The sequence below is a fragment of the Pongo pygmaeus genome, chromosome 6, assembly GCF_028885625.2.
Source record: "Pongo pygmaeus isolate AG05252 chromosome 6, NHGRI_mPonPyg2-v2.0_pri, whole genome shotgun sequence".
In the NCBI taxonomy this organism is placed as follows: domain Eukaryota; kingdom Metazoa; phylum Chordata; class Mammalia; order Primates; family Hominidae; genus Pongo; species Pongo pygmaeus.
The window spans coordinates 64,801,956-64,825,200 of NC_072379.2; the positions used below are offsets into that span (position 1 = coordinate 64,801,956).

A 23,245-nucleotide genomic window follows, 5' to 3' on the forward strand; every position below is an offset into this window, starting at 1 on the left:
CTAATACAGACTAAATATTAGACTGATATGATTATATTACTTCTCAAAATGAACTCGAGGAAGGTGATCAAATCTATATAATGCTTCTCTGAGGTGAAATTTTCAGAGAAACTATAAATAGGACATCACTCAAACTATTAAAAGCATTGCTTTAAACAGAGTTGGTGTCTCGCCCAACTGGAAATAGACATGATATGGTGTACAGGTGCTTTAGGTTTCCAAGAAATAACCAGGAATGGCCATGAACCTGGATTGCCATGAGAGAGAGCATGAGAAAACTACAGCCACCATGCTCACCCTCTGTAGTACGAGAAACAAAAATGGAGTACTTTTTCCAGAAAACACAGCCCTGGGCTGGAACCATTTCTACACAGACACAGGGTTACTAAGATGAGAATGGGAAAAGGATGCTTGGTCTTTTAAAACTCCACCTACAGCCGTGATCTACCTCTTCCTCATGAGAGAAGGAAGAATGAGGTTCTCAAATCACCATACTTGTCTTTTTAACTGACACATATATTGATGGGGTACAATGGGATGTTTTGATACATGTATATGTTGTGTAATGATCAAAGCAGGTAATTAGCAGGCCCATCATCTTAAATATTTCTCATTTCTTTGGGGTGGGAACACACAAAATCCTCTCTTCTAGCTATTTTTAGATATACAATATTGTATTGTTGACTACAGTTACCCTACTGTGCAATAGGACACCGGAACTTATTCTTCCTTGCTAAGGATGGTAACTTTGTATCCGTTGACTATTCATTCCCCATTCTCCCCTTCCCCAGTCTCTGGTAACCACTGTTCTATTCACCATTTATTGGAGATCAGCTTTTTAAGAGTTTTTATGTGCGTGAGAACATGCATTTGTCCTTCTGCGCCTGACTTATTTCATTTAACATAATGTCCTCCAGGTTCACCCTGGAGCATCTTTTCTCTTTTTAAAAAACATAACTATATTACTTTATTATCACACATAAAATATTAACAGGAATTCTATATTACCATGATATGTTAATGTTAATTTCCCATCGTGTCATAAATGTCTTTTTTTTTTTTTTACAGTTTGTTTGGAACAAGATCCAAATAAGGTTCTTACTTTGCACTTGGTTGATATATATAATCTTTTTTTACTATCTTGTTAGATTTAATTTTATTCAAATTGACAAATAATAATTATATATATTTATGGGGCACAGTGTGATGTTTTGATACATGTGTACATCGTGGAATGGTTAAATCAAGCTAATTAACAAATCTATCACCTCACATACTTATTCACCACATTTTTCTTGAGCACATATTATAATAGAGTAACTGATACTGGTCCAATTGTAGACTATTCTCTAGGACTTCTATGACAGGCAAAAAAGAAACTTTAGTGAAATGAACTCTGGAACAGAAATCAAAAGACTTCTATCAAAAGATGCACAAAACTCTTGCCCATGCCAACCTAGTGGCCTGGGGCAAATCCCCATGTTTCAGTATCTCAGTCTAGAAAAGGGAATAACAGCGTCAGCTCTGCATACCTCATAGGGTTTTTATAAAGAGCCGATGAGTCAGTGCATGTGAGGCTGACTCACGCTGGTGCACTCTCTAGCACACACAGAGATCACCTGGAAGACTTGTGAAAATGCAGATTCTGATTCTGTAGGTCTGGGATGGAACTCGAGATTCTGCTTTTCTAAGAAATTTCCCAAAAGGCCAAGCATCCTCAATAACATTAAGAATTACCCATAGTATAATTAGTTTATAAAATTCTTACCAGAATTTTTTCCTCAGTAAAATTTATTTACAAATTAATTAATTTACAAATGTCTTACCAGAGACGGATTCATGAATTCTTCTAAATACACCCGACACAGTTTGCGATCCCAGTCATCTGTGATGTGGCCTCCATACATGATCTCACCAAAGAGATAACGGAGATCTTCCCACGGGACCTGTGGAGAAAACCACACAAATATTCACTGCTGGGTGCAGAGTCTGCCTCAGAGTAGCCAACCAGTGGCACGTGCCCCTCTAACACAACGCCCTCCAAGCCTCCGTCAGTAGGAGGATTTAAAGGTGGTTCTGAAATTGTCTAAGTTTCTGCAGATAATTTCTTGGGAGAATTATTTTCAGTGTCTTCTAATATAGTCAGTGAAAATTCACTAACATTGAGCTGTTTATGAAGATTCTTTTTCTTTAAGAGATGAGGTCTGGCTTTGTTGCCTAAGCTGGAGTGCAGTGGCACAATCACAGCTCACTGCAACCTTGAACTCTGGGACTCCAGCAATCCTCTCGCCTCAGCCTCCCAAGTAAATAGGGCTACAGGCACAGGATACTACATCTGGCTAATTTTTAAAAAATTTTGTAGAGACGGGGTTCTCACTATGGTGTCCAGGTTGGTCTCGAATTCCTGGCCTCAAGCCATCCTTCCTCCTTGGCCTCTCAAAGTACTGGGATTTACAGGCTTGAGCTGCCACGCCCAGCCTTATGCAGATTTTAAAAGAAACTGAGTCATCCCTAGAACATGTTTGCAGGGAAAGTTTATACATTCAAAATCTCATCTAAAAATTGTGAAAGGATGTTGGTTCACAAGGCCTTTGAAGTACGACATGTTTTTATTATCTGCTTTATATCAGCTTGTATTATCTGATTCAGGAAAAGAAAGCAACATCCACACAATTTGAATTTGGGGTGTATTTAGAATCCTAGTATTTTCCGAAAGTCCAGGCAAACAAATCCCCTTGCCACAGATGGAGTTGAGGGCTTGTCTTACGGCATGACTGGCCTAATGACTGTTCTAAGGGTTGTAACTAATGACTATACCATGTTTTATTCAAGAAATCACTGTATCTACTCTTTATTTGGCTGAGCAGGGTTTGAAGCCTCTCTTTGCTACACTTTAGCTTCTTCTGGGTTTGCAAAACATGCCAGTGTGTGATGAAGCCTTTCTAGACAGGAACCTTTACACCTTCGGGGGCAGTATACCGCCTTCCAACAGTTCAAGTAAAAACATAATTATAGCCTTTGCTTGTTGCGTGATGTGACAGAACAGAACAAGTAAAATTGCTTCAACTATGCCAAGGTACTTGCTACAAGTTTATTTGAATTTGAATAAGTGAACCTCAAATATGTCTTTTAACTGGGTTGAGGTGAATGAAAAATAAGAGAGGGGTGCCTAGACCGCAACATGCTTTCTCAACCACTGCACGGACTACCTTCCAAATAGCTGAAATGGATGGAAAACACAGGCTTCTGACTTCTAGTTCTTTTTCTGCCTACATTTAATTGATGCTTGCTACACATTTCAGCATTCAATATGTATCTCTTTTTAATTTTTATTTAACTAGGGATCTGTTCTTTTCAATAATTATTTATTTAAATAATTATCTGTTCTTTTCAATAATTATTTAGCTAAGGATTTGTTCTTTCCTCTTTTGTTTTTGAGACAGAGTTTTACTCTGTTGCTCAGGCTGGAGTGCAGTGGTATGATCTCAGCTTACTGCAACCTCTACCTCCAGGGTTCAGGCGATCCTCTCACCTCAGCCTCCTAAATAGCTGGAACTACAGGCGTGCACCACCATGCCCAGCTAATCTTTTGTATTTTTTATGGGGACTGGGTTTCCCCATGTTACCCAGGCTGGTGTCAAACTTCTGGACTTAAGCGATCTGCCTGCCTTGGCCTCCCAAAGTGCTGGGATTATAGGCATGAGCCATCACGCCTGGCCTCAGATCTATTCTTTTCAATAATTGATTCTCTTTCCCTCAATCCTGGTCTTTGTTTTTTTATATATACTTTCTTGAAAAGGGCATTTTGTACAACCAAACATGTGCTCATAGGAATTTAATTCCCAAATCCTGATAAGTCGCTTTGTGATGTGCAGAAAATGACTGAGAAACATGAGAATGTGTTAAAAACTTAAGGCTGTGCTGATCCTGGAGCCCCAGGATGAAAAAAAGCAGGACACAGTGTGACTCAGTTGGTCAACTGGTGTTTCCAAGACTCAGGATGTAAGAGCTGGAGAGAAACACATGTGTCCACTTCCCTCTTCCTCCCCTTCATTTCCACCTCAATGGTGTATAGGATTCAGCTGAAATACGATTCGATTCCCGATCTCAGCCTCACAGGACAGTTATGAAGGACTTGAATAAAAGTCTTAAATGGTCCATTCCTTTTTCTACCTAGAACCGTTACAATTTTATGTGCAATCGTTTAGACAAAATGTGCTGGGAATCAACACAAAAATATTACTATTTATTAGAATGGTCAAAATATGCTCAAAGTATTCAGAATTACTTTTTAATTCTATAAATTAAAAAGTGAGAGATATGAAACACTGAACATCAAATACCATATTAAAACCATTTATTTGGATACAACTTATTTAAAATTTGTTCCTTGGGAAAATATGCCTATGTTAGGTACCAAGGGTATCTATTCTAATAGCAATCAAATCACCACTGAAGCCTGAGAAAGCTGACAAAAAAAGTTATAACAATCGTTACTGAAGGAACATAAAACAATAGATTCCATTTAGAAACAGGGACGGGTGATTTTAAAAACCCTTTATAGAAAATGTGGCCTGGAGTACAACACTTGACTGGTTTTGACACATGTATCCTAGTTTTAACGGATTTAACTTAATGAAAAAAGTTTCCCTTGTGAGGATTAAGCTAGAAAATCCTTAGGAATGAATGGTTCTTGCTTTTTGAAATCCAATCATTCGGTTTATGAGAATTTACACAAATGTTCTTGATGAGGCATTCCCATTCCCATCTGTAAAACACATTTTAGCTACGAAATAAAATCATTCATCTACCTTTAACTTCAAATCAAGGGGAACATTACTGAGAAAGTCACAACAAGGTGGCATCCTTAATACATAATAATGACATATGCAGGAAATGCACCATTATTTATACATGTGACGCGCTGTAAATTGCTTCCATCATCAGAACTAATTGTAGTGATTATTAATGCAGTGTTATGAACTGTCAGAATTGCTATATGTAATTACATTTGTGCAAATGCTTCATTACCTGCCTAATGAATCTGGCATATATGCACATGTAAACCACTGTTTTTGTTAACATAATGAAGGACATTTTTTGTTTTTTTTTTGTTTTGTTTTGTTTTTTACATTAAGCTGCTGATGTAGAACTGGTTTGACCTATCTCATGAAGTTCAAACATCCACTGCTGGAAAACCTTTGATCTGGTTTATTTTCACACTTGGCAGAAGATACATACATAGTGTCAGCTATTTCAATAATAGCTTCAAAAGAGAAATTATGGTCAATTTTGATAGTGCCCAAAGACTGACAGTTTTGTAAACTCCTTGGAAGAGGTTATTTGACCACCAGCACTTACTTTAGGGTTTGCCTCTAAGTAGTTGTAGAGGACATTGGCACAAATGGTGAGGTCTCCAGGATTAAAAGGATAGCTTCGGCTCCAGCCCTGGGGGCCAAACCTCAGTCTCCCAGCAACACAAGCGTGGAAGTAGCAGAGAGAAAAGAGGATGCTTTTAAACTCCTGCTCCTTGGAGCATATTTCAAGTGTATCCTGGGAGAAAAGAGAAGACATGCTTGATTATCCATCTGTATGGTTTCCAAGAGCAAGGGTCTGTGTTTTCAATAATCTTGTAAAGAACTTTGAGAGTGAGATACTACAGAGGCAACATGCAGTTTTCAGCATGGCTACTTATCCAATGAGAAGCATAACAGGAGATTATCTGGCATTTGCCAGTCTGTTGGCTTAAGAGGAATACTTTTATTTTGCTTCAGTCATGCTTCTGAATGCTTCTAAGTTCACTAGAAAATGAGACAGTTCATTTTAACCATGTCATACTGCTTGACATCATTTTCCTCTGCAAAATTTTCCTTGCAGAATCTGGATGACATAAAGCCATCATCTTCATTTCATCACTGTAGTAGAATGCTATTATAGTTGGGAGAATGCTAGTTAACTACAACTATCCATTCTTCGCTGGTTCTCTGGGCACATGGACACCCTTGACTGTTTCCCAGCCTCCCTTGAAGCCATTTGTGTCATCCAACCAAGTTTTTGCCAACAGAATTTCAGCTGAAGTGTTGTGTATAACTTCCAGGTCATTTGCTGAAAATGAAATTGCTTGTCTTAGTTGTCACTCTTCCCTTTTTTCCTTTCTCTTTTTTTTTTTTTTTTTGAGACGGAGTCTTGCTCTGTCACCCAGGCTGGAGTGCAGTGGCACCATCTCAGTTCATTGCAACCTCTGCCTCCTGGGTTCAAGTAATTCTCCTGCCTCAGCCACCTGAGTAGCTGCGATTACAGGTGCACACCACCACACCCAGCTAATTTTTGTATTTTTAGTAGAGATGGGTTTTTGCCACACTGGCCAGGCTGGTCTTGAACTCCTGTCCTTAGGTGATCCACTCTGCTTGGCCTCCCAAGGTGCTGGGATTATAGGCACGAGCCACGGGGCCCAGCGAACTCTTTCCTTTTCTATGGCTAGAAATGATGATGATTGGACAAGTCTGGAAACCTTGAGTTAGGTATGGCAGAGGCACCCATCAGCTTGGGCGTATGAATGATCTCATGGAACAAAGCTGCCTAATATGTGAGAGAAAAAAACTCCTATCTTGTTTAAATCCCTATAGTTTTGATTCTCTTTCTTACAGCAGCTTAGCATGTACCTTAACTAATAAAATCACCACGACACATTATTTCCTTCCAATGAACTAAAAGTAAAATTCATTGTTGGGATGACTGGGTGATATATGGAAAATTGGGAAACATGTGTCTAGACCTGTGAGGTTTTTTTTTAATTTGTTTTTTGTTTTTTTCAGATGGAGTCTTGCTCTGTCACCAGAGGGGCTATCTCTGCTCACTGCAACCTCTGCCTCCTGGGTTCAAGCGATTCTTCTGCCTCAGCCGCCCGAGTAGCTGGGACTACAGGCATACGCCACCATGCCCGGCTAATTTTTGTATATATTTTTAAATAGAGATGGGGGTTTCACCAGATTGGCCAGGGTGGTCTTGAACTCCTGACCTCATGATCCACCCAACTTGGCCTCTCAAAGTGCCGGGATTACAGGCGTGAGTCACTGCGCCCAGCCTAGACCTGTGAGATTTTTTTTAAGAACGTGGATGGAAAATGGAATCCTGGCATGCTACATGGATACAGTTATGGCCCAACAGCCATAAAATTAAAAGAAAAATAGCTGTCCAATCTATGGCTTAAAAGTCGTATTTCACCCATGTTCAGACTTGGCAGTTCTGTGAGGCAAGGAAAGGAAGTTGAGGACTACTCCTTCAGCTGGCATTGAGCAACAGGGGAGGAAGAAGCCAAAATCTGCCCTTCCCTGCCTAGTCCTTTAAAACGGGCAAACTATAGCCAGTTCACATTTGAAATGGATCTGACAACTTGGGCCATATATGAAGTATATGTAGAACCAGTGTGAGTAGGAGTTCAGACCTAGTCTTCTAGAGGACTTGTGATACTAAACCAAGACCAGATTTGTTCTCTGTGGGCCAGGCCCTGAGAGCTTTTTAGTTTCTTTAGACAGTGCGTTTAGCAGAATCCAGGGCTCCCACCAAATATGGTTCTAGAATTGGCCAGGAAGCATGTAGTGCAGATCCAATTAAATCACTAGGTCACTCTAAATCACTAGGCCATTTTTAGGTCATTTATGGGGCTTGGAAATATACAATCATTAAAAAATAACTTTTCCACAAATAAAGGGCAAGCTTGTGAAGGCAGAAAAGAGAAACCGTATAACTGGAATTAACCCTGAAGGGTATTAAAAAAATTACTTTTAAATGTAAGAAATTTCTAGGAGATCCAATATATGTATCAAAATTTCACTTTGGAATTATGATCTAACAAATCACTTAATACCTTTCTGAATTACGGATAGTCCACATAAAACCCAAGGTACTACAATAAGTAAGTACATTACTTCAATCTGTACTTTATATAACTGACTTGGCTTTATCCTCAGTGCTAAAAGAAACAAGTCAATCCATTTCATTGTGTTCTGATAATATAAATGATGCAGGAAGAAAATATGAATCAGGCTTTCTGAAGAAAAGGTATGAGTCTACCTACCATTCCACATTTCAGGCCAGTTGTATTTTTGCAAACCAAGTGATAAGCAAATTAATATTTAAAAAATACAGACTGCATTGTGAACAGAGAACAGGCATCTGCATACCCACAGTAGTGCTATTTGTACACAATTACCAATTTTATATGCACAATGATCAATTACTTGTTTCTGCCTGCAAATTTTACAGAAACAGAAATCTGTATTCTTACTCTAAAAAAATACAGTTATCTGGGTGTCAAGGGAGCCAAAACAGTACTCCTTTATGACATCTTCCTCAAGAGGTTTTTTTTTTTTTTTTTTTTTGAGATGGAGTCTCGCTGTGTTGCCCAGGCTGGAGTGCAGTGGCACGATCTCTGCTCACTGCAACCTCTGCCTCCTGGGTTCATGCCATTCTCCTGCCTCAGCCTCCCAAGTAGCTGGGACTACAGGTGCCTGCCACCACGCCTGGCTAATTTTTTGTATTTTTAGTAGAGACGGGGTTTCACCTTGTTAGCCAGGATGGTCTCAATCTCCTGACCTTGTGATCTGCCCGCCTCAGCCTCCCAAAGTGCTGGGATTACAGGCGCGAGCCACCGTGCCCAGCCTCAAGAGGCTCTTTAGCTGAAAGGTGTAGGTAGATGGCATCCTACAAGAAATAGTTCTTTATGTCCCGGCCACTTGATTAAATTTACATAAATATTCTGGAATGCTCAGGATAATAAAGCACTAGTATTAAACAAACTGTTCATTTTGAATACACATGCCAAAGTTCGGAGGTAAATTCTAAATTGAGGGGAAAGATTAAAAATATGGATTTAAAAATTAGCCAGGCATAGTGGCATACACCTGTAGTCCCAGCTACTCAGGAGGCTGAGGCAGGAGGATTACTTGAGCCCAGGAGTTCAAGGCTGCAGTGAGCTATAAGTGTGCCAATGCACCTCAGCCTGGGTGACAGAGCAAAAAAAAAGAAAGAAAAGGTTTAATTAGATTTGAAAAATACCCTAGCAGTACAGTTGACTTGTCTAAACCTCTTGGGTATTTTACTCCACTGTGAGGGACACCTAGGCAACAGGAACAACTGGTCCTCATTTACCTAACCCATATGGGTAACAAGAGAGATAGCATTCATCACTCTATCCATACGCAGGCTTTAACAAGATTGGACCATAGCAGCAACACAGAACACCCCAAATAATACAAGGAGATGTGGGAAAGGACATCTGTGATGGAGATTGCTGACTGCCTTCCTTAAAATGTCTTCTTGCTAATTTTTAGCTGGGCATATGGTTGCTTAAGATAAATTCACTTTTCCCAGCCTCTCTTGCAGCTAGGTAATGCAATGTGACTAAGTCTGACCGATGAAAGGAAAGGAGAATTTCTGTTTGTTAACTTGCAGGAAGCACTTGCACAACAAAGCAAACACTGTCCTTTTCCTTTTGTCATCTTCTTTGTTTCTTCTTTCACCCTCCTGTCAGGAATGTGGATATGGGGGCTGCAACTCCTGCAGCCACCTGGGACCGTGACAAGCCCATTCTAGAAATGGTGAACTATAAAGAGCCAGATTGATGACAATTTGTGGTAACACATGAATTCTGAATGGACTATCTGTAAAACTCTCATGCGGCAAAACTACTTTTTGACCTTGTGTAAGCCACTGTTATTTTATAAGAACTTCTTTCAAAAGTAGCCAACCCAACATTCTAACTGATAAAAGGGCAATGGGAACTTATTCACAGAGAGCCAGGGAGCACAGGCTAAATCCCTCGAATTATACAATCTGATTAAAAACTGCATTTTATTTCCTAACATAATGACAGGTCAGCATTCATAAAAGACTCTAACATTTTAGATTTTCTGCAGATTTTTTATTTTGTTGGTTGGTTCTGGCTAAAATAGGTTTGATGAGAACATTATTTAGTGAATCACTTTGATTATCTTTGCTTTTGCTACTTAACATCAAGTTCAGTCTTAATATTTCAGAGGATCCTCTCCACTAAATAAGAAATATTCTTCCTTGGGCCAGGTGCGGTGGCTCACGCCTGTAATCCCAGCACTTTGGGAGGATGAGGTGGGCAGATCACAAGGTCAGGAAATCAAGACAATCCTGGTTAACATGGTGAAACCCTGTCTCTATGAAAAAATACAAAAAATTAGCCAGGCGTGGTGGCAGGCACCTGTAGTCCCAGCTACTCGGGAGGCTGAGGCAGGAGAATGGTGTGAACCCAGGAGGCGGAGCTTGCAGTGAGCCGAGATCGCACCACTGCACTCCAGCCTGGGTGATAGAGTGAGACTCTGTCTCAAAAAAAAAAAAAAGAAATATTCTTCCTTGAAGTTCCTAAAAGTCTTTTCAATAAAAGTAACCTTCAATTAATAAAAGTGGCTTTCCAGATAGCAGTCAAAAGAACTGACAGGTTCATGAAAAGACCAGAACAGGTGTTCTTAACTAGGGAATTCACGCATAGGCTTTGGGGGAATCTGTGAATCTTTATCATTATATGCAACAATATTTTTAACACTTATTATTATTTTTTGAAACAGCGTCTCGCTCTGCTGCCCAGGCTGAAGCGCAGTGGTGTGATCATAGCTCACTGCAGCCTCGAACTCCTGGGCTCAAATGATCCTCCTCTCAGCCTCCTAAAGTGCTGGGATTGTAGGCATGAGGCACTGTGTCTGGCCCAATGTGCAGTATATTTTCGAACGTGTATTTCCCTGGGGAGAGTGTCCATAGTTTTACGAGACTCTCGAAGTGATCTTTACCAAAAAAACAAAACAAACAAATGAACAAAAAAGCTGAAGGATAATTGGGCTGAAGCATATTTGTTCATGAAATGTTCACTTTCATGAATAAAGATATTTATTTTAGGGGGCAGATAAGTCCTATTTAAATAAATCAAATTCCTCTTCGTATGTACTTTGGGAAATAGCTTGAAAATGTCATAAATAGCCAGAAATTATAAATTAAGGGATGATTAAAAAACATATATGTCTGTCATAGTGGATTAAATAAGGCATATTGCAAATATTTAATAGTTTCAAAAAGATTTTTTGAGTCCTACTATTTACACAATCTTCTGTGTATATATAGGATACAAATTAATCAATTATTTAATGAAGTAATTAACTGCATTCTTCAACACTGTATTCTCAGGTAGTCAATTATCATAATTCCTTAATAATGTTGGTTTAGGTATTGACCCAAAAGCTACTAGAAAAGAAGTTAAGGATGTTGACATGCTTCATAGAGAGTGATATTTCTAAGAGGGGGGCTGAATATTTATCACAAAATCATATGTATTTCCTCTTTAGGGTTCATTCTAGTCTCCTAACAAGAATGAGATTTACCAAGGATTTCCAAAAAATTAGAGGAAGGAAGGAACATCTCAGAGCAATAGCAAGAAAGGAAACTGAAAGACTTGATAATGATGTTGATAGATAGGATAGTTTGGGTAAAAAGAGTAATGGTAATAAAGGTATCATATATATATCATATACATGTGTATATATGTATATATACACATGTATATATGTATTAATTTATATATGTATTCGGCCAGGTGCAGTGGCTCACACCTGTAATTCCAGCCAAGGTGGAATTGGGAGGCCAAGGTGAGCAGATCACCTGAGCTCAGGAGTTCGAGACCAGCCTAGCCAACATGATGAAACCCTGCCTCTACTAAAAATACAAAAGTTAGCTGGGCATGGTGGTGGGCGCCTGTAATCCCAGCTACCTGGGAGGCTGAGGCAGGAGAATTGCTTCAACCTGGGAGGCTGAGGTTGCCGTGAGCCAAGATCACGTCATTGCACTCCAGCCTGGGCGACAAGAGCAAAACTTTGTCTCAAAAAAAAAACAAAAACAAACAAACGAAAAACCCATGTAAGTATTCATTTGTCTTACCTTGGAAAAACAGGAAAATATAAATAAGGTGTCATAGATATAACCCAAAAAGAGGACTTTAAATTTACTCATATCAAACAAGGGCTAAAACATTACACTGAAACTTTTACCATGTCATTACTGTTGCCATCATCAACAAGAATAACAATGGCTTCTTCTCTTTCTGTGGTCAGAGATACTAGTCTGCCACACTTGTTTTCAAGAAGAAAGTTCTGGCCAGGCGTGGTGGCTCATGTCTGTAATCCCAGCACTTTGGGAGGCCGAGGCAGGTGGATCACCTGAGGTCAGGAGTTCAAGACCAGTCTGGCCAATATGGTGAAACCCCGTCTCCACTAAAAATACAAAAATTAGCCGGGCATGGTGGTATGCAGCTATAATCACAGCTACTCAGGAGACTGAGGCAGGAGAATTGCTTGAACCCAGGAGGCGGAAGTTGCAGTGAGGCAAGATCATGCCACTGCACTCCAGCCTGGGCGACAAAGTGAAACTCCGTCTCAAAAAACAAACAAACAAAAAAAGCAACCTCCTCGAGAAGTTACCTAGTTAGCTTTCCCTAAACAGTAGCTGAAGTTTTCTTAATGTTAGGGTGAGACTGAAATATATTTACTGGTCATTAGAATAGGAAATGACAGGGGCAATTCTTTCAAGAGATTAAAACACGCTCACCCCTACCCCTCCACATGCGAACGTTAAGAACTTGCTTCATCCCTCTCAATGACATGCCTGGGTTGATTCTGGGCCCCACAGTCTTGTGAGATGACTCTGACTTCATTGTCTGCCTAGCCTGCTTCGCTTTCTTACCTGATCAAAGTTGTAGAGGGCGGCATGCAAATTGGCCAGCATCCCTGTTGGGGGTTCATTAGTGATCTTAATGGAATTTTCCAGGAGTCCTTGAGGGATGATATGCTCATCTGGTGTAGGTGCAGACTCGGCACTCATGAAAACCCTGTAATCTCTGTGGCTTCCTTGGCTGAATCTTTCAAGGAGCTTCTCCAAGGTTCCTAGCCACTTGGCTACCAAATGAACATTCTGAAAGATAGTATGGTGCATAATTCCTGTGAAGGTGAGCCATATTACTTGAAGTATAAGATTACATTTTCCTATATATAATTGCACTGAAAACTCAGAGAACCATGATTCAAATTTTCCTTTATCAATACGTCATAAAAAGGAAGAAAAAAAAAGCCAAAAGGGAATTGAACCTTGAACATATTAAATATTCCCAGTCAACACAGATTGTCTTTGTAATCCAAAATCTCCACGCAATACACATACCTACTTCAAACACCCACCAGTCACTTCTGAGATGGAGTTGCCTAGTACTTTTCTTTGTTATGGTTCAAATCCAATTACTGAGACATATTGGGGTTAGTTTGAGAAAATACGAAAACGAAAAGCCAGAAATGTGCTTGATCACCCTCTTCATTGGTTTCTGATGGAAACCTCTTCTACTCAAACTCCTACTCATAAGCATATGGACTCAAAAGGATATAAGGGAAGCAAGGCTAGCTGAAAGAAAGCAATCATTCATTGTTAAGATGCTTTGTTTATTCCTAACAGATGATTTTCCTTAAATCCTAGGGCTGTCGAAAATCACACACAAAAAATTAAATACCACCACTGCTGTCATTCTTTGCTTTTCCATTTTATGATTCACAAATTTGCTCTTCCAATACCAAACACCCACAGGGTATAGCTTAGTAGTTGGTGCTGGTAGGGAGGTATAAAGGCTGCACCTTACATGCTCTCTGGCTTTGGAGAAGTCCTTGATATAGTAATTGAAACATCACACCCAGATATACAGAATTATTTCCAACAAAGAAAAACATTTAAGATTATAACAGCCACAAAAATACAGAGAATGAAGGCAAACATGGAACAAAATAATAATGAAGTATCCTTCTTTAAAATTTCTATTGCAAAAAGATCTAAGCCCACTCAGTCATTCACATTATTGGCTTTTATTCCCTTGGCAAATAACGAACACTGGTAGATGTGGTGGGCTGAATTATGCACCCCCAAATTCATATGTTGAAGTCTTAACCCCCAGCATCTCATAATGTGACTTTAAGAGTCTTTAAGGAGATAATTAAAGCTAAATGTCATTATGAAGGGTCTTTTTTTTTTTTTTTTTTTTTTTGAGACAGAGTCTCGCTCTGTCACCCAGGCTGGAGTGCAGTGGCGTGTTCTCGGCTCACTGCAAACTCCGCCTCCTCGGTTCACACCATTCTCCTGCCTCAGCCTTCCAAGTAGGTAGGACTACAGGCACCCACCACCATGCCCGGCTAATTTTTTTTGTATTTTTAGTAGAGACGGGGTTTCACCATGTTAGCCAGGATGGTCTCGATCTCCTGACCTCGTGATCTGCCCGCCTCGGCCCCCAAAGTGATGGGATTACAGGCGTGAGCCACCCCACCCAGCCAATGAAGGGTCTTAAACCAATATACCTGACGTCTTTATGCAAAGAAGGGATTAGGACCCAGAAACACAGAAGACAAATCACGTGAAGACACAGAAAGTTGGCCATCTACTCTAGCAAAGTAATACAGTAGGTAAGGACTCTAAGTTCCCTCCTTTACATGCTTACTAACAGGTTATAAGGAAAGAGTATTTCTCATTCCTAATTGTGCCAATCATAAAAGAAAACAACAGAAACAATAATAAAACCTGCTTTGTAAACTCAATTATATCTTCATTCTCTGTCTTATGGGCTACAACAGTACCTTACTTGAAAAGTTTACTTGAATCAAATGTAAAAATATTCTAGGTAGTGACTTGGGAGTCACTGAAGGGGACAGAAAAACCTCCAAGCGAGCCATCGAGGAGCACAGGCACTCTTTGGAATCTAGCTTGGCAGCTATTCTCGAGGGTACTGGCTTCAGGACTGGCTAGATTCTTATGGCTATTTTTCCAAGAACAGCAATGCTTGTGCAACATTTTTAGACAATCTATATGTCTTGGAAATGCATGAAAAATGGTCATTTTGCCCTTGAAAAATGGTTTTTAATATGTGTTATGTTAATTCACAAGCCTTCTGGTGTGCATATGAGATAAATATAGTTGCCAGCCTGCTACTTTTATAATAGTTTTCTCTGGAATGTGGGCTTTCGATTAACTACTATCTAAACACCTTTAGAGGGCTCTATCTAATCATAATAATTGATCACATTGGGGCTTGGGTAAGAACTAATTAACATGTACATACATATTATATACCCATGTTAATGTAATTTAATGTAAATTATGAACAGTATAACAAGTTTTCATTATGTTTGTCTTCTCTTTCTTCAAAGTCCTGCTTCTCTTTTTCCTGCTGATCAAATGGATACTAGAAACTTTTAGGCACTGGGATGGCCCAAAGCCTGGTATAATCTCTCCTTACCAATTACTTTATGTGGGTACAGGGGTGGGGAGTGAAGAAGTTTAAACAGTTAAATTCTTGGTTACCGGCTTAGCTCTAAGAACAAAAATCAAAGGTCTGAAACAAATATCCAAAAGTAGATCCTTGACAAAATAAGATCTTTTAAGTTTTTTTTATGTTAAAATTTACAACTTGCAATTTTAGGGGCAACAAGTAGCTCAGCATAGATAAAAAAGTAATGGAAACAGTTTATTTTAAATATGTTCTTTTGAGGATGACTATAGCCCTCCTAGTGTTCTCTCCAGTCTGAGCCACTGGGAGCATGAAAATGCTCAAAGAGCTCTTTCCTTTCTGAGACAACCTTAAAATTTACCGAACTGTCTGGGTGTCAACTGTTTTCTCTGAAAAAGCCAACCCTCCTGTGTTTCTGATTCTGAGCCTCAGAAGGGGATGCACTACACTGCCCTCAAGTCCCCTTACAAAGGTCTCTATTAAGGTCTCATCTAAGCAGTGGGTATTATCATCCCAGAAGGTTACATTCCTACAATCATAAGCCTGCTTGGACTCTGGAAGCTTCTTTATGAATTCAGTTGCATCTCAGGCAGAAATGCCAAAGGCACCGAGCCTGGATACTGGAGACACTAAGGGAGGCCAATGCTGTATCTTGCATGAGGGTGGCTACTTTCAGGAATGTCACCTGCTGCTAAATAGACCTAGACTCAAGTACCAGCTCTGCCATCCAACCAGCCCTGTGGCCTTGAGGCTCTCCAGACACTCGGATGCTCACTTTTCTCATCTTTATATAGAGAATGACGACTCCTAACCTAGGAGCTTTGTTGTAATGATTCGAGATAAGGTAGCCTGTGAATTGCCTACTGACAAGAACCTTTGCATGACTCAGCTGAAAACTAAATAGCCATTCCTAGACCTGCTGAGACAGCTAGCAGAGCTTGCTGTGGATGGAGTCAGCACATTCCTCAGGTGCCCCCTAATGCTGGCCTGTGCTCCACTGGTTCCTGTAATACTCAGCCAAGGGGGCCATCCCAGAGGACACTGGGTGGGAGAACCAAAGGTCTGTATGATGTTTGCCTGAGAAGGCATAAAGGAGTTGTCCACTCAAATCCCTTTAATTTATAATCAAAGGGAGTGTTACACACTAGGTAGGGGCAGAGTTGGACTTGTATGAGATAATGATTGACGCAGGAGCCAAGTATTGGGGAGGGTCCCCAGAGAATCTCTGACCTGCCTGTGCATTGGGAGAACATGGTGGAGCCATAGGAAATTCGCACCATTTGCAGTGGGGAGGAGGCTGGCCTCTACAGCTCCTGTGCAGTGGCCTGGTATTCAATCTGTGAGGTTGGAGTGTGTTAGCAGGATCCCCTCTCACTTTTCTGAGAGTTTTTTTTTTTTTTTCTTTTCGCTCAATAAATTCCATTCCCTCCATCCTTCAATGTGTCTGTGTTCCTAGTCCTTTCTGGTTGTGCGACAAGAACCCAGTTTTAGCTGAGCTAAGGAGCAAAATTCTGCAACAACAATATACATTAAAAAAGAGTTCTGTTGACTCCAACGTCAACCCATATACTATGATAACAGTGTTAGTAATCTAAACGAACCTGTTTGTTCTCAGGCACTACCGAGTGTCCCAGATATCTCTAAGTGAGGGGAACAACGAAGTTCTTCCTAATAGTTTTAATTTTAGAGTACAATAGCTAGACAGTCTCTCAGAAGATGACAGCCATCGCTGTCCGCAGAGCCCCTCACCATCTTTGCAGACATCATGAACACTGACAGAACTGCTTGGACTCTGCAAATCGCCATGCACAGTGGTGTTAAGGGAGCACTCTGCTGGGCGGGCCAGCTCTGCCCTGGCCCTCTTCTGTGTTTATGCCCAGTGTCTTCCCTGAAACTTAATACTCACTTGGAGGATGACCCAGTGTCCTCCTTTGGAAGCTTTCTCCAGTGCCACTTCTGCCACCGTCTCCTGACCTTGTCCTAAAGACACATTGTGGAATTTTCCAGAGTCAATTGTAAAGCCAAGTCTTTTGCCTGTGGGAGAATACACCATGGTGAGAGGAAATGTCTATGAAGGAGGGTGAGAGGAACCTGGAATTCTGTGGTCTAATGCACATCTGTGGTCACCGCAGCCATTTTCTGAGTGACTTTCCTGAAGAATCCCAAACAAACTTCTGTTGTATCCACAAGCAGCATTTTGAGCTCTCCACAGCTGCCTCATTGCAAGCATTAGAAAAGCCTGTGGAAGCCAGTTCCTTTGGTTTTATGATAATGAAGCTTTTGACATTTTGATAGATGGCAGGCATTGTTATGGAGCTTTATAAACTCTTGCAGGAGTAGCAAAGCATTTCTCTCATAAAAAGGAGCAACATGTGGTAGATATCACATCATTTTTTTGAATGGATCTGTTCATTGGGTAAATGCACAAACCTCTCACCTTGTGAGGCTGCATTTAAATTGAGCACAGTCAGGTCACAGCTATATTAACCTGGTATTCTTGGTGCAGGCCGTGGGGAATGGTAATCCAGAACACAAAGGCGACAGTGCCTTGCGCAATCAAATACACTTGCTCTAATGACCATTATTTAGTCACAGGGGGCACAAGATTACATGAGCATGTGGAAAATTGCCCTCTGGCCCTCATATAGTCAAAAGGTGGAAAACAGTACAAAAGAAACTTGCATTATGCCAGCCAGATGAATGTTCCATTTCAACATTTCTTCAGACTATGGTGTTATTAGCTTTACATTTTCCATACACCCAATCTTCAACAAATTTAAAAAAAAAAAAAAGAAACTAAGATCACTGTGAACTGAAAGGAAGGGAAGGGGATGGGGGTGAAAGGGAGGGAGGGAGAAGGGGTGGGCCAGCGAGCCTCCTGGCCACTCACCAAGAATCTCCAGGTCTTTAAGGGCATCTACCCCTGGAGACAGGATGAAGAATATGGGGGTGGCTGGGTTGCTTTCTTCGAATGCTTTAACTAAGTCCAATCTGGTCCTCTCCACATACTTTGCACCCAGTTTTTCCTCTACAAAATTTCTATAAAAAACAAGAATACAAAAAACATGATCAGTGGTTTTGACCTTGAAAAGAGTCACCATTTGGATAAGCTTAAACCACACAGGCACACGATAGAAGTAACCAGGTTTACTACATGGGATGTCTTGTTAGAATAACAATATGAATCCAGCTAGATGTATGCGGTAGGTGTGTCAATGAAATCCTTCTCTTCCTTAGAAGCTCTGAAAATCAGAAGCCTACATTCCACTTTGGGGGGCTACTGAGACCCCCCTGAGTGCCATCAGCTGTCTGCTATGGCTTTGTATCCCCCAAATCCCCTGCCAGATTCCCCCATTACTTATTAACAGTTCATTAGATTTGCCACAGTGCAATTTTCCAGCCTGCTGGGCTTCTCATGAATATACAAATGCTTTTTGGGGTGTTTCTAACACAGGGAGGCTCAATTAAGCAAGGATTATTTTCCAGCAGCATCAGATTTAGCAGAAAGTAAGTACTACTAAGCAGAATTAACTTGTAAAGTAGAGTTCAGCAGAGGCTTCTGCAAAGAGAAAATTGGCTGAACTAAACAAAGCAAAGGAAAAAACCTGAGGCACATGAATATTACTGAAGAAACACAATAGGGAAGGAAGTTGAGAACTCTTTGGTTGGTGAATTCAAATTAGAATAAGACTTGTGTGAATTAAGCAGCACATTACCATTTAGAAGCCAAGAGGGCAAAGAAAAAGGACACTTAAACCAAGATGTAGACAAGGGTTTCTGCTTTGAAATTGCATTGGTTGTAAAGTTATAGGGACTATGAGTGACTCTATGAAAGGAATGCATTTTTGTTTGACATGCAAAATCTTCAGAACCAAAATGCCATCACTGAAAGAAAACGATGGAAATTACACTTGGATAATGCATGAATGCATGTTCCTGGCCTCTGAACTCTGCTGACACCCATTTCTCTTCCAGGAATATTTCCATCAGTCCCCTGTCTCCCCTACTGATTTCAGAATTAAGCTTTTTCGGGAAGAATGTGCTGAGTCTGCCTAGCACATGGTTTAGTGTTTAGCAAAATTTAACAGTAGCAGTGATTATAATATCGAAATCTCAGCAGAATCACTCCCCATCAATATGGATGGTAAACACTTCCACCAGATCCTCCTAACTATTCAGACTACATTTCCTCTATGTTAACTAATATGTGTTTCCAAAAATGCTGACCAACCCACCTGAGAGCATATGTCATTCTGTCAGGACGCATTGCTCTCAGAATAATCAGCTTCTGTATTAAACTTTTCTTCTTCCATTCTTGAGGTAATTTTTCTTTTTCTGGACACTCGGATTCTACCCACTTTCTCCACTGCTTGGCAGATCCTTCCACATCTCGGTCTATGCCTCGAAATTCTTCCATGATGGCAATTGCCTGTAATATGATAGGGAAACAAGTAGGAATGGTGTGAATGATACTTTATAGTTTGAGAAGATGACTTGTGAATGTATCTAATCTTATGTAAAAAAACCGTGCTGGATAGTGTTCACTTTCCTCTTCAGATTTCCTCTTTTTTTTTTTTTTTTTTTTCTCTGCTGAGAGGGTAAGCTCAAAGGACACTTGAGCTAAGTTCCCTGGTTCCCTGACCTGGTTGGGTTTGGCCAACAGAAAGCAATGGCAGGAGCCTGGAAGACTGGAGAAGAGAGATGTGGGGGTACTTCTGTCAGAGGCGTTTGAACCAGAGCAACTCCATCTTGAATAGGAGCTGGGTAAATTGGGGCTGAGACCTGCTGGGTTGCATTCCTAGGAGGTTAAGGCATTCTAAGTCACAGGATGAGATAGGAAGTTGGCACGAGATACAGGTCATGAAGATAAAATAGCTTGCAGTAAGGAAGCTGGCTAAAACCCAACAAAACCAAGATGGTGATGAGGGTGGCCTCTGGTTGTCCTCACTGCTACACTGCACCAGTGCCATGACAGTTTACAAATGCCATGGTAACATCAGGAAGTTACCCCATAAAGTCTACAAAGGGGAGATATGAATAATCCACCCCTTGTTTACCATATCATCAAGAAATAACCATAAAAATGGGCAACCAGCAGCCCTCAGGGCTACTCTCCCTATGGAGTAGCCATTCTTTATTCCTTTATTAATAAACTTGCTTTTGCTTTACAGACTCACCCTGAATTCTTTCTTGCGTGAGATCCAAGAACCTCTCTTGGGGTCTGGATCAGGACCCCTTTCTGGAAACATTTCTACTCCAGCTCTTTCTCGCAGGAATGTGGTTTGGCAGGGACTATGTTTCTCTGCCACAGGCCACAGATCCTCTACAGTTGGCTCTCTCCCATAATTTCATTTCTTGGTAGTTCCAGTAACTGTCCTTTTCCTCCTTTTTCCTTCCCCATCCCCTGGTTGATTTCCTAATCCTTCTTGCCCATACTATGAAAATAGACTCTTGGTTAAACTTTCTTCATCACCCTTTTGCATGTGCCATCTGTTTCCTGTTAAGACCCTGACTGATACACATTTGAAGTTGAATTTTGAATTCTAAAGTTACAATCTAATTACAAATACTACTTTAAAAAGCTGAACATATATAAAAATAAGAGGTAACAGTTATTTTCAATGCACAGAAATGTTTCCTTCTTAGAAAAAAGAGTAGGGCAAAGCTTAGCCTATGTTGAACATCACTAAGATACTCCAGATCCTGGAAGAATTAACTTCTAACAATAGGGCCTTTGACAGAAAACTGCAATGAGGATTGATAATTGAGGTTTAAGGCAACTGTCACTTTTTTCTCTAAAATATTCTGTTTTGCTTAAACATTTTACAATGAGAATAAATGACTCTATTGTGGTGTAATTTAAAGAACTATTTAGAAAAATGGCGGAACGATTTAAAAAGAAAACGAAGGAAATTTTAAAAAATATTCATTGTATCATTTGGCTTTTATCAAAGGTCCTGACAGATTGTACATATTTATTAACTTTTCCACCCATACATAAGCCAAAAGCTCCTGTACATCTAAATGAGAAATTAACCAACTGAATAATACAAAGATTAATAACATCACATTATATAGTGCATTTCTACATTTCTACAACTGAAATGGTGCTTAATATATCACCTGTATTCTTTAATGTTTACATTTCAACACTGGAGAGAGCTAATATTTTAAATAAGATCCAGAAATTGAGAAACTGTATTCCTAACATACCTTGATAGCACTCCATGACTGAGAAGTTAGGAAGTCAACGGGACTCAGATGAATGTGTTCAACTGTGAATCGAAGCAGGAAATCCAATTCAAGGGGGTCTATCTCTTTCTTTCTCAACAAAATCTTGCAAGCAGACAAAATTGAAAAGGATTATTTGGTTTACATCAAAATCATGACACAGGAAGTAGTCACACATTTAACAGACATGACTGAGTAGGCAGAATCATACCTGCTGGGAACTCCAGTTGATATCTGTTCTATTGTTGAAATAGGGAATCTTAGATTATGTCAATGATCTCAAAACCATGATCAGAAATCTAACAGGAAATAATTATGAAGGCTGATTTATTCCAATTCTAACACCTATCACTATTAGCAACATATTTAAAATATGCATTCGTATAAAGTGTTTTATTATTAGATCAAACGTCTTAACACTTACACAAAATGAGAACGCCTCCAATGACAATGGATTAAATTACTAAACGGAAGGTAGAACCAGTATTATTAGTTAATTCTGGTATAGTAGTTATTCAATAAACTACAACGTATGTGAAAGATTTTTTAATATGTAAGGTTATATTGAGAAGAATGAGAAAACCTTTTATAGGTACAACTAAACACATTGTGAAGTGGAATAAACTTTAGACATTCTGGTCACAGAACTGATAAAAAATCCATAGTATATTTTGGAGAGTACAAATGAAGTATTCCTAATTTCCATATAAAAACCATAACATCCAAAAAGCTAAACAGGTAAAATTTTTAAGCTTTATATTATCTTAAAATTCCAGATATTTTCAAAAGGTGTTATGAGTGATAACATGCATTAAAATATTTTATTAGATATTAATTTTCTTGAGTTTATTTCAACAAACAAGTAATTATCCATATAGTTATGAAACTTTGATTTATATAGATTGTCGGGACTTGAGATTATGATATAGCTATGGCTTCCAAGGGGAAGTTTTAAATAGATGTTCATGTCATGTATTATCATCCCTGGTCTTTTTCTATTAATGAGCAGTACATACAAAACAAGTATTTCATGCCTGTAATCCCAGCACTCTGGGAGGCAAAGGCGGGCAGATCATGAGGTCAAGAGATCAAGACCATCCTGGCCAACATGGTGAAACCCTGTCTCTACTACAAATACAAAAATCAGCTGGGTATCGTGGTGCGTGCCTGTAGTCCCAGCTACTTGGGAGGCTGAGGCAGAAGAATCGCTTGAACCTGGGAGGCAGAGGTTGCAGTAAGCTGAGATAGCACCACTGCACCCCAGCCTGGCAACACAGCAAGACTCTGTCTCAAAACAAACAACAAAAAAACAAGTATTTCATTGTGTAATGCCTTGCTCCTGTTTATTCCATACATACTTCATCATTAGCTGCAGATGTGTATAAAGTACCTTCTTTGGCACACACAGAATGGGTAAGACATAGAACTTTCCTTAACATTTGGATAGAAAAAGACATAAAGCAAACTAGCTGATAAAAGGACAATCTGCTTATTTTATCTAGGAATGTGGTCTGCAAGGGTTTTATTCTTATCACGAACCCTTTTTTTTTTTGAGATGGAGTCTCGCTCTGTTGCCCAGGCTGGAGTGCAGTGGCGCAATCTCAGCTCACTGCAAGCTCTGCCTCCCGGGTTCATGCCATTCTCCCGCCTCAGCTTCCCAAGTAGCTGAGACTACAGGTGCCTGCCACC

At 39.9% G+C, this 23,245-nt stretch overlaps 1 protein-coding gene across 1 annotated transcript in view; it reads right to left on the bottom strand.

The window, feature by feature from the left end:
- Positions 1–23,245, bottom strand: part of DNAH11 (dynein axonemal heavy chain 11) — a 355,283-nt gene that overhangs the window by 15,828 nt on the left and 316,210 nt on the right. Inside the window, exons 70-76 of the mRNA XM_063667481.1 lie at positions 21,539–21,661; positions 19,561–19,754; positions 18,216–18,364; positions 17,232–17,359; positions 12,754–12,981; positions 5,362–5,553; positions 1,827–1,946 (exon numbers count right to left, since the gene is read on the bottom strand). Coding sequence (XP_063523551.1) covers positions 1,827–1,946; positions 5,362–5,553; positions 12,754–12,981; positions 17,232–17,359; positions 18,216–18,364; positions 19,561–19,754; positions 21,539–21,661 — 1,134 coding nt within the window. The remainder of the gene's footprint in view (positions 1–1,826; positions 1,947–5,361; positions 5,554–12,753; positions 12,982–17,231; positions 17,360–18,215; positions 18,365–19,560; positions 19,755–21,538; positions 21,662–23,245) is intronic.